This window comes from Paroedura picta, chromosome 5 (assembly GCF_049243985.1).
Source record: "Paroedura picta isolate Pp20150507F chromosome 5, Ppicta_v3.0, whole genome shotgun sequence".
Taxonomy (NCBI): domain Eukaryota; kingdom Metazoa; phylum Chordata; class Lepidosauria; order Squamata; family Gekkonidae; genus Paroedura; species Paroedura picta.
This window is the reverse complement of record NC_135373.1, coordinates 127176907-127188402: the sequence shown is the minus strand read 5'-3', so window position 1 is coordinate 127188402 and position 11496 is coordinate 127176907. Positions and strand designations below refer to the sequence as shown.

General features: G+C 52.3%; 1 protein-coding gene across 8 annotated transcripts in view; it reads right to left on the bottom strand.

Moving 5' to 3' along the window:
- Window positions 1–8921: 8921 nt before the first annotated feature.
- Window positions 8922–11496, bottom strand: part of FLNC (filamin C) — an 83698-nt gene continuing 81123 nt past the window's right edge. For all 8 annotated transcript variants that reach the window (XM_077340431.1, XM_077340432.1, XM_077340433.1 and 5 more), the window contains 2 exons: window positions 11085–11294; window positions 8922–10372 (listed from right to left, as the gene is read on the bottom strand). In XM_077340431.1, coding sequence (XP_077196546.1) covers window positions 10185–10372; window positions 11085–11294 — 398 coding nt within the window. In that variant the 3' untranslated portion in view covers window positions 8922–10184. The remainder of the gene's footprint in view (window positions 10373–11084; window positions 11295–11496) is intronic.

The window sequence follows — 11496 nt, the reverse complement described above, 5'->3', positions numbered from 1 at the left end:
CAGCAAGAAAAAGAAAGGTTGGCGTTATACTACTCCTTTTTATAACAAGGTCCAGGTGTGCACCTGAAGCTGCTAATGAGCTCTTCCCCTGATAACAAAGGAGCAGAGCGCCTAATCCCAAATCCAACACACCTGTGTCATCCCTGTGGCCCGTTCAACTGCCAAAGGCTAAGTGGTGGTGGTGGGGGGGTGCACCTTAAAGACCCACCAAGTTTTATTCCAGTGGGCAGCCATGTGGCTCTGAAGCAGCTTTTGGACTCCAGTTTTAAAGTTTTATGCTCGTGGTCTTTGAGGTGCCCCTAAACTCAGACTTCAGACCAACACGGGGACCCACCCAAATCTTATCACCCCAAATCTTGCTGGTCTCAAAGGTGCCAGCTGTGGGACTCAAAACTGTTTGTATCTCAGCATATTTCTTGCCTAATGTAATGTTGTTTGCCAGCACCAGGTTGAGCAATACCTGGAGATTTGGGGGGGGGGTGGAGGGTGGAGCATGAGGAGGATCAGGAAGGGGAGAAACTTCAGTGGGGTATAATGCCATAGAGTCCACTATGGTATAGACTCCACTTTGAAAGCAGCCGTTTTCCCCAGGTGATTGTAAACTGTGACCTATGTCATTGTAATACCGGAGATCTCCAGCCACTGCCTGGAGATTGGCAACCCTAGATGCAATGCCTTCAGAGGTATTTCAGATATTCAGAAGCCAACCTTGATTGCGGATTTTTAAGACACAGTTGGGGGGACATGAAATCTTGAAGTTGGGAAAACTAAGTTGCAGGTGAACTAGTTTTGCAATGTTTCTAACAGGACAGTCGCTATGGTGGGATAAGGATTGCTAACCTCCAGGTGGCACCTGGAGATCTCCAGGAATCCCAAGTGATCTCCAGATGACAAAGATCTCCCAGCCACAGAGGTCTGTTCCCCTGCTTAGGAAGGTGGATTCTAGTCAACCTGTGGTCCTGCAGATGTTCATGGACTACAATTTCCATGTGCCCCTGCCAGCAAATGCTGGCAGGGGCTCATGGGAATTGTAGTCCATGGACATCTGTAGTCCATGGAGGCCTCACTTCAAGAAGGACATAGATAAAATTGAAAGGGTACAGAGGAGAGCGACGAAAATGATCAGGGGCCAAGGGACCAAGCCCTATGAAGATAGGTTGAGGGACTTGGGAATGTTCAGCCTGGAGAAAAGGAGGTTGAGAGGGGACATGATAGCCCTCTTTAAGTATTTGAAAGGTTGTCACTTGGAGGAGGGCAGGATGCTGTTTCTGTTGGCTGCAGAGGAGAGGACACGCAGTAATGGGTTGAAACTTCAAGTACAACGATATAGGCTAGATATCAGGAAAAAGTTTTTCACAGTCAGAGTAGTTCAGCAGTGGAATAGGCTGCCCAAGGAGGTGGTGAGCTCCCCCTCACTGGCAGTCTTCAAGCAAAGGCTGGATACACACTTTTCTTGGATGCTTTAGGGTGCTTAGGGCTGATCCTGCGTTGAGCAGGGGGTTGGACTAGGTGGCCTTTATGGCCCCTTCCAACTCTGTGATTCTATGATTCTATGATCTGGAAGACCACAGGTTGACTAGCCCTGTGGGCACCGTACCCATCTGAGATCCCATTCCTCCCAACTCGCCCCGCTCAGGCTGTACCCACAAATCTTCTGGAATTTCCCAACCCAGAGTCAGCAACCTTAGGGAGGAATTGGTCCAGCAGAGAATTTTTGGAAGTTAAATGGGTTTTTAACCTTGTGGCTTTTGTTCAAGGAGAAGCACCATCAAATTGCACTAAGGAGAAATGAGCGTGTCAGGAGGGAATGGGAATACTGTGAGTGAATTAATTAAAAGTGCCCTCCCACGAACAGTTTCCTGGGAGTAAGCTCCATTGAGCATCCTTCAATAGAGTCTGGAGGAGACCTGTTTCTGCTGGCACTTGTAAAGCTGCCGTGGGTTTTTTTTAAGAAGCTTGTTCTTAGTCACTGAAGGTGGCGCCAAGTGGAGAAATACTGTCCTACCCCTTTAAGAGTCTTAATGAAGTGTCATTTAGCAGGAAACCCACAGGTGAAAAGCTTCACCTGAGAGCTTCCATGCATGCAGCTTCTATTAAAGGGAAAGACCCCCCCTCCCCAAATGGTTGGCAGCTGTATTCACAAGAGGCATTTCCGACCCTAACGTTGTAAATCCTGGACCATTTTTGCTCCTGGGTAGGTGCAGTTATAGGGTTCCATCTTTGAACATAGTAGATTTCAGGCCCTGACTCTGCAGAGTTTGCCATCAGAGTCAGCAGGAAGAGATTGCTGTGCCTTCCTTGAAGAACCCCAGCTACAGGAACAGACATTAAGGAGAACCAGTTGGCAATCATAAATGTTCAGATATTGATGGTCACCGGGGCTGGACAAAAGGGTTTCTGCTAGTGATGGGGGAATCACTGTTTTTCATTCATTTCTTTGAAGCCCCAGCAGCCTTAAAAACAGGAGAAGAGGCCTGCTGGATCAGACAAGTAGGAGTCCAAATAATCCAGCCTCCCGTCTCTCACAGTGGCCAACTGGTTCCTCTGGAGGGCCATCAACGGGGCAGAGTGTCCGAGGCCTTCCTAAGAAAACCAGAAGAGCCCTGCTGGATCAGAACAAGGGTCGATCCAGTCCAGCCTCCTGTCTCACACAGGGGCCAGCCAGTTCCTCTGCAGGGCCAGCCACAGGGCAGAGTGGCCAAGGCCTTCCTAAGAACATCAGGAGAGCCCTGCTGGGTCAGGCCAGGGAGGGTCCCTCCAGTCCAGCCTCCCGTCTCACCCAGGGACCAGCCAGTTCCTCTGCAGGGCCAGGAACCAGGCTTAGAGGCTGAGGCCTTCCTAAGAACATCAGAAGAGCCCTGCTGGATCAGACCAATGGTCCATTTAGTCCACCATCTTGTTTCATGCAGTGGTCGTCCAGATCCTCTGTAGGGCCAACAGCAGGGCAGAGATGTGAAGGCCTCCATAAGAACATCAGGAGAGCCCTGCTGGGTCAAACCTGTGAGGGTCCATCTAATCCACCATCTTGAACAGACAACAGGGCATAGAGGCCAAGGAGGCGAGGCTGAGAGAGCTCTGACAGATCTGGATATCAACTCTAACAGGACTCTGACTAGACCTTGGTCACCCAGCTGGCTGCATGCGGGGGAGGAGCAGGGAATCAAACCCAGGTCACCAGATTAGAAATCAGTGCTCCTAACCACTACACCCCACTGGCTCTCTAACCCCCTTTTAAAGCTCTTTCTTCCTGTAGCCGTCCTCTGGCAGAGAACCCCACATTTTAATCCTGCTCATTGTGAAGGAGCATGTCCTTTTAGCTGTCCTTCCATCTGAGGCCCTGGCTCACCCACCCCGGCCCCTCTGCTCTGTGATGCTCTCTTCCTGAAAACACAGGACTAAAAAGAAGAAGAAGAAGAGTTGGTTCTTATATGCCACTTTTTCCTGCACCAGGAAAGACCGGTCCAGGGGCCATGTGAAGACAAACACAATTTGTGGCTGGGTATGAGCTTTAAAGCTCCTCCCCTGCCACAAATTTGGTTTGTCTTGAAGCTGCTCCTGGATTCTTGCTCTTTTCTGCTGCTGCAGACAGACAAACACGGCCACACACATGGATCTGTCTTCTGGAAGGCACCGCACCTAGCCATGCAGAATGGAAAACCATCAACTTTGTGACATAAGGGCACATGGACTCACACACAGTAGGAAGGGACCTCCAGGGTCATCTAGTCCAACCCCCTACAGAATGCAGGGGATTCACAACTACTGCCCACCCACAGTGACCCCAATTCCATGCCTAGATGATGCGCCCCTCCTAAAAACACACACATGCTTGCACACAGGAATCCCTGGCCAGTCTGGCCTGGTGGAAATTCACTTCCTGACTACAAAGTGATCGGCATTTCCCTGGGCCTGCAAGGAAGGGCCACAAGAGCCAAGCATGGACACAATCCTTTTCTGCCCACCCACTTACAATATGCCTAAATCCACAGAATCAGCATTTAGATACAGTCTAGCTGTGTCATAGAGTTGGAAGGGATCTCCAGGGTCATCTAGTCCAACCCCCTGCACAATTCAGGAACTCACAACTACCTGCCCACCCACAGTGACCCCAATTTCATGCCCAAGTGACCCCACCCATCAAATATCTCCAGAATCCAGCCTGACCTGGAGGGAATTCACCCACCATCCCACAGTGGTGATCACTGTGTATCCCTGGGTATGACAAGAAGGGTCCCAAGAGACAAACACCAGCACAGCCATTCTGCCCACCCACTCACTATCTGCCTCAGTCCACTAGCCTCTGATTAAAAACAACCAAAGATGGAGAGCCCACCACCTCCCGAGGAAGCCTGTTCCACTGAGAAACTGCTCTGACTGTCAGGAACTTCTTCCGGAGGTTGAGACGGAATTTAGAATCCTAGAATCATAGAGGTGGAAGGGATCTCCTGGGTCATCTAGTCCAACCCCCTGCCTTGTGCAGGACACTCCCAACCCTCTCGCTCACCCACTGTCACCTGCCACCCCCTTGAGCCTTCCCAGAATCAGCCTCTCCGTCAGGTGGCTCTCCAGCCTCAGCTTAAAGATGGAGAACCCACCACCTCCCGAGGAAGCCTGTTCCACTGAGAAACCGCTCTAGCTGTCAGGAACTTCCAGATGTTTAGCAGAAAATTCTTTTGAATTAATTTCAACCCATTGGTTGTGGTCTGACCTTCTGGGGCAAGAGAGAACAACTTGGACATTTTTGATCCATTTTTTTCTTGTTCTTTGGAAGGGGGGGAGGAGTTAGCCCAATGGCTCCCCTTTACTGAAATGCTAATTGACTAGGCTGAAAGACAGATGCTCTCTGCTTCCACCTCACAGGTGTCAGAAAGAAGGAGGGGTGAAAAACTAGATTGGCCCCCAGAAAGCAGATTCCTCTGGGCTCTCGAGGAAGTTGTTCTTTGACCCAACTGACCAGGGCAGTATGGATGGGGAAAGAGAGGTGATAAAAGGAGGTGTGAAGAATTTTTTGAGGTCAGGGGAACAATATGGAATCACAGAATCATAGAGCTTGGAAGGGGCCCTACAGGCCATCTAGTCCAACCCCCTGCTCAACGCAGGATCAGCCCAAAGGAAGCTGAGAGACAGCTTGGAGTAGTGTTTAAGAGCAGTGGTCTCTAATCTGGAGAGAACCAGGTTCAATTCCCCACTCCTCCTCCACATGCAGCCAGCTGGATGAACTTGGGCCAGTCACAGTCCTCCTAGAGCTGTTTTCACCAAGCTGTTCTCTCAGAGCTCTCTCAGCCTCACCTCCCTCGCAGGATATCTGTTGTGAGGAGAGGAAAGGGAATGGTGGTTCTAAACTGCTTTGAGACTCCTCTGGGTAGTAAAAAGTGAGGCACAAAAATCAGCTCATCTTCTTCTGAAGTTTTTTTTAAGTAACTGGTGCTTGTCCTGTAGGGAACTTGTAGGGCAAAGCAAGAGGAAGAGAGGATGGCATTTTAACCAATTTCTTCTGTTTGGTGTAGGGGTTAGGAGTGCGGACTTCTAATCTGGCATGCCGGGTTTGATTCTGCGCTCCCCCACATGCAGCCAGCTGGGTGACCTTGGGCTAGTCACAGCACTGATAAAACTGTTCTGACCGAGCTCTCTCAGGCTCTCTCAGCCTCACCCACCCCACAGGGTGTCTGTTGTGGGGAGAGGAAAGGGAAGGCGACTGTAAGCCCCTTTGAGACTCCTTCGGGTAGAGAAAAGCGGCATCTAAGAACCAACTCTTCTTCTTCTTCAGTAATCTCAGGGCTCTCTCAGCCTCCCCTCCCTCACAGGGTGTCTGTTGTGGGGAGAGGAAAGGGAAGGCGAACGTAAGCCGCTTTGAGACTCCTTCGGGTAGAGAAAAGCGGCATCTAAGAACCAACTCTTCTTCTTCTTCAGTAATCTCAGGGCTCTTTCAGCCTCCCCTCCCTCACAGGGTGTCTGTTGTGGGGAGAGGAAAGGGAAGGCGACTGTAAGCCCCTTTGAGACTCCTTCGGGTAGAGAAAAGCAGCATATAAGAACCAACTCTTCTTCTTCTTCAGTAATCTCAGGGCTCTCTCAGCCTCCCCTCCCTCACAGGGTGTCTGTTGTGCGGAGAGGAATGGGAAGGCGACTGTAAGCCGCTTTGAGCCTCCTTTGGGGAGGGAAAAGCGGCATCTAAGAACCAACTCTTCTTCTTCTTCAGTAATATCAGGGCTCTCTCAGCCTCACCCACCCCACAGGGTGTCTCTTGTGGGGAGAGGAATGGGAAGGCAACTGTAAGCCACTCTGAGACTCCTTCGGGTAGGGAAAAGCGGCATATAAGAACCAACTCTTCTTCTTCTTCAGTAATATCAGGGCTCTCTCAGCCTCACCCACCCCACAGGGTGTCTGTTGTGGGGAGAGGAAAGGGAAGGCGACTGTAAGCCGCTGTGAGCCTCCTTTGGGTAGAGAAAAGCGGCATATAAGAACCAACTCTTCTTCTTCTTCAGTAATATCAGGGCTCTCTCAGCCTCACCCACCCCACAGGGTGTCTGTTGTGGGGAGAGGAAAGGGAAGGCGACTGTAAGCCGCTTTGAGCCTCCTTTGGGTAGGGAAAAGCGGCATATAAGAACCAACTCTTCTTCTTCTTGTTCTTCTTGTTCAGTTCTTGCAGCTCTAAAAATACTTGTAAACATTTTCGTTTGTGGATAAATCTGTAATTTTCGATGCTGGTAGTGGCTCTCAGTTACACATAGACCCCCACCATCTCGGAAACGCTGTTGAAAACAAGAGCTCCATGGAGCAGAGAAAGTGGGAAGCAGCTATTCCTCCAGAGGTTCACCCAACAGTCAACCGCTGGCCTCACCCAGCAGAGCTCTTCTGATGTTTTTCAGAAATGGCATTTTAATTGAGTCACCCATCACAACATCTCGATCTCTTCCTTGGTCCATCCCCACCAGTTCAAACCCCATGGAGATGTAATGTCAAGACCAACAAATCTTAATTCTGGGTAGAAGCCTGCATGTGCATGGGTGCTTCACGCACTTAAGTCTGCCAGCACATGAAGCAGGTTGCCAGGTGCTTTGGGGCTTCCAGTGGGGAATAGGGGCCACTCTCTGGGAACTTTCCAATGCACTGACATAACCAAGGAGCAACGTTGGCACATCAGAGAGGTCTATGGTAGAATCTGCTTCTAACAGGAGAGTTTTGACCAAAAAACCAGAGCGTCACCCTCTTCTCATCAACCCATGTGTCGATATCACTTCTGGGTTCTCACATTATGCTAAAAAGGCATGTTCTTCCAGGTTTGAATGAGTTGGGGGGGGGAGTTTGAGGGGGGCCGAGGTGCATCCAGAAAGCAGAAGACCCCTGCCTGGACCAGCAGGCCTCACAACCCTCCCATGAAAGCTGATCCCCAGATTTAAACTTTGCTGGTCTGCTGCTTCAGAACAGCTGCCCACCTGAGTCTGTGTAAAGAGTTCTTCGCCCCAGTGTGCATCTTTTAGCCTCCTTTGTTGCCCACTCATCCAGTTTGGAGAGACCTCCCTGGATCCCTTTCCTATCCCTTTTGGGTCTCACCCTCTACAATAATCTCAGCAAACCTGGACACCACACTGAGCACACAAACCTGGCAGATCCCTCAAGTGGAGATGCTGGGGATCGAACCTGGGACTTCCTGCATGCTGAAGCCAGCAGCTCAGAGCCCTGAGACGCTATTTGCCTCCCAGCCCAGATAATTCATTACTTAAACAGCTTTGTTGCCAAGACCGGCCCCTGGGGGATGCCGCAGATCGCTCCATTGCAAGGAGTGTCCATTTCTTCATACTCTCGACTTCCAGCCCACCAAAGGGACCCATCCTATGACCGCTGGCGTACTTGGGATCCTTCTTGATAGGTGTTCTCTCACCCGAGCTCAGGCGTTCGTCCATTTTCCTCCTGTAGCCTATTATTTGCTGCAATTAAAGTTACCAGACTCCTTCTGGGGCCTGGGGATCCCCAGTTTGGCTCCTCTCCCTTAATTTCAGGGGAACTCACCACGTGCGGCGATGGGACAGCCAGGGAGTAAATGCTACATGCTGGCATCACTCAGAAGTGAAGTGACGTCGGTGTTGCCAGAGAGCAACACTCTGGTTTTTGGGCAAAACTCTATGGTTTGAAGCAAATCTTACCATAGAGTTTTGCCCCATCGCTCCTCGACGTTTCCAAAATGCTGACATCACTTCCGGGTGATGTCAGCACGTGGTGGGACTCCTCCCCGGCCGTGGAAAGCACCCTCCACCTCCCACCAGCAGCATTGAAGGATCTGGTACCCTTAACTGCCAATTAATATGCCACACATATTTGGTGTAGAGCCAGTTTGGTGTCGTGGTTAGGAGTGCGGACTTCTAATCTGGCATGCCAGAAACCTTTTGGCACAGAATCAGCAGCCCTAACCTCTAGATCAGGGGTAGTCAAACTGCGGCCCTCCAGATGTCCATGGACTACAATTCCCATGAGCCCGTGCCAGGAATGCGGATTTCTAATCTGGCATGCCGGGTTCAATTCTGCGCTCCCCCACATGCATCCAGCTGGGTGACCTTGGGCTCGCCACGGCACTGATAAAACTGTTCTGACCGAGCAGTGATATCAGGGCTCTCTCAGCCTCACCCACCCCACAGGGTGTCTGTTGTGGGGAGAGGAATGGGAAGGCGACTGTAAGCCGGCTTTGAGCCTCCTTCGGGTAGGGAAAAGCGGCATATAAGACCCAACTCTTCTTCACACACCCTGCTGGTGAGGGGCCAGTTCTGAAAGTGGGTTGCAACACACGCAGGCGGATGCGTACCTGGCTCAACCGCCACGGGGACTGGCCCATGCAGTCATGGTCAACCAGCTTCCTGACCTGTCCCCAAGGCCACTTTAGGTAACGCCCAGCAGAAAAGCAGCCAAAGACCAGAGGCAGCCAGGGCGGGTGATAGCAAGTCGCCTTTATTGCTGGCGGCAGGTCTCTGCTCTGCCTCGACTACCATTGGCTAGTGGAGGTGCCAATCCAGCCCTGTAGGACACACGCAACCACAAAACACCACACTAAAAAAATGTCCCTCCCCCCCAACCCCCGTGAGGGGGATTCAGTGACTCACGTCCTCCCCTCGCAAACCCAGATTCTTATTCCCCCCTCCTCCCATTTCCCCCGCAATATTTTATTTTATTTTTTTTATCCTTCTTCCTTTTTTCATTTATTATTTAAAAATTCTCTCTCTTCGGTTTGGGCTGTTTTTCTTCACAGTGATGGCCGATGAAGAGAGGGCAGAGATCGTGGCAAACGGCCTGGGGGGGGGGAAGCTACCCATCGGCCCCGAACTTAATGTCTGGCACAGCTCCCGGGTCTTCCGGTGGGGCTTTGGCTGGAGGCTTTCCGCCCTTTGCCTGCCTTCGCACGCTGGGTTGTTGCTTCCGGGGAACGAGTCACTCCACAGCGTCATTTCCCTTGATCCTTGTGTGTTGGGGTCCGACAGTTCACGGGGGTACCGAAGACCCCTCTCTTCACCAAGACACCTGGTCCCTGCAGAAGCCTCCGGACTCTGCTTCTCCACCTCCTCATCTCTCCCTGCTCCGAATCTCCTTCGGTGGAATTATCCTTCCTCCAAGACGACTTGATGCGGGAAGACTGAAGAATCAGCTCCGCTGGAGGGACAAGCCATGCTAAGCCGCTCCCGTTCGCTGGTGACGGGGCTGCAGCCAGACTTCCTCCCGAAGAAAAGCATCCTGGGAAGAGGAACCGCCTGGCGCTCCCCGCATCGTCCTCACATCCACCGCTAGAGGGCATCGCGCGACACACTTCCTGTTCACAGAGCCACTTCCTGTTCACAGAGCCACTTCCTGTTCACAGAGCCGCTTCCTGTTCACAGAACCACTTCCTGTTCACAGAACCACTTCCTGCCTCATGTCCTCACTTCAGCCCCTTTCCTGTCTCTCCCCCAGGGCCTCCCTGAGACCCCAGCCCTAACTGGCCACAATGCTACCCGTCCGCCTCCCCTCCCCCCTCCCGATCCCTTCGCCGGGAGACATCCCTAAAAGGCAAAGTCCAAACAGGCAAAAAAACTACCCCACCCCATTGTCCCAAAGTCCTTCTTCACACGCGCCCCGCCCTGGGGCAACACAAGTAGTTTGTCAAGACCGGTCCAAGGCACGGAGGTGCAGGGCGGGGCTGAAGGGGGGTGACCTCCACAAACCCCCTAGGGCACGTTGACTTGGTAGGGGCTCCCGGGGACCCCCTCGTCCCCCCACTTGACAATGAGGATGTAGTCGCCTTTCTCCTTGACGGTGTAGGTGACGTTGTACACGCGGTTGCCCATGTGCTTCACGTAAACCTCCTCGCAGGGGGTCTTGGGACCGTGGACGCCCACCATTAGCATGTTGGTACCTGTGGAGAGGGGAGAGGAGAGGCCTAGGCTGTGGACACCAAGGAATACGGACAGATGTTTCTGAAAGGCTCCATTGTGGGACCTCTGGAGTAACTGGCTGGACTCTTAGTCAGAGAGAATGCTGGACTGGATGGGCCACTGGTCTGATTGGGCGGGGCCCTTCTGATGTTCTTATGAAGGCCTCGGCCTCTGAGCCTTCTTGTTGGACCTCCAGGGGAAATGGTTGGCCACTGGGTGGGACAGGATGGAGGACTGAATGAACCCTCCCTGGTCTGATCCAGCAGGGCTCTTCTGATGTTCTTATGAAGGCTTTGGCCTCTCTGCCCTGTTGGTGGCCCTACAGAGGCACAGGTTGGCCACTTTGTGGGATAGGATGGAGGACGAGACGAACCACTGGCCAGGACCACCAGGGCTCTTCTGATGTTCTCCTAAAGGCCACAGCCTACATGTCCTGTTGTGGGCCTTCTAGAGGAACTGACTGGCCTCTCTATCAGACAGGATGTCTGGTGGACCTTCACTGGTCTGACCCAACAGAGTGCCTCTTTCGTTCACAAAATTATGGCCACCCTGCTTCAATCACAGGATCAACATTTACAGATTTTGAAAGTCTACTTGACTGTCTGCAAGCCTTCATTTTTGGAACTAAACTCCTATTTCCTCAGCCTGTTAAATCAAGCCCTCTTTCCCCTCCACCTGCTCCACGTTACTCACCTGCCTTGCTGCAGTCCACCGTGAAGGTATTCTTCTGGCCCACGAAGGCCTTGGTGAGCCCGGGGCCCCTGGCCACCACCTTGCTGGCATCCGAGGAGAACTTGGGCAGAGGGCTGTAGCTGCTGCCCACGGACGACGAGGCCTTGGTGACGGTCTCCACCAGCACGGTGGACGTCTCGTGGAGGCTGTGCCCGCCAGACAGGCGAGGCCCTGCAGGGAGGGAGGCGAGAACGATGGATCACCGTCAGCTCCGGCGGGAAATTGGGGCCGCTTGAGGCAATCTGGGGCCGCCCTTCTCCCCCCATGAGGGCCAGTGTGGTCTTGTGGCTAAAGAGCAGCAGACTCTAATCTGGAGAACCAGGTTCTATTCCCCGATCCTCCTCCACATGCAACCATCTTGGGCCAGTCACAG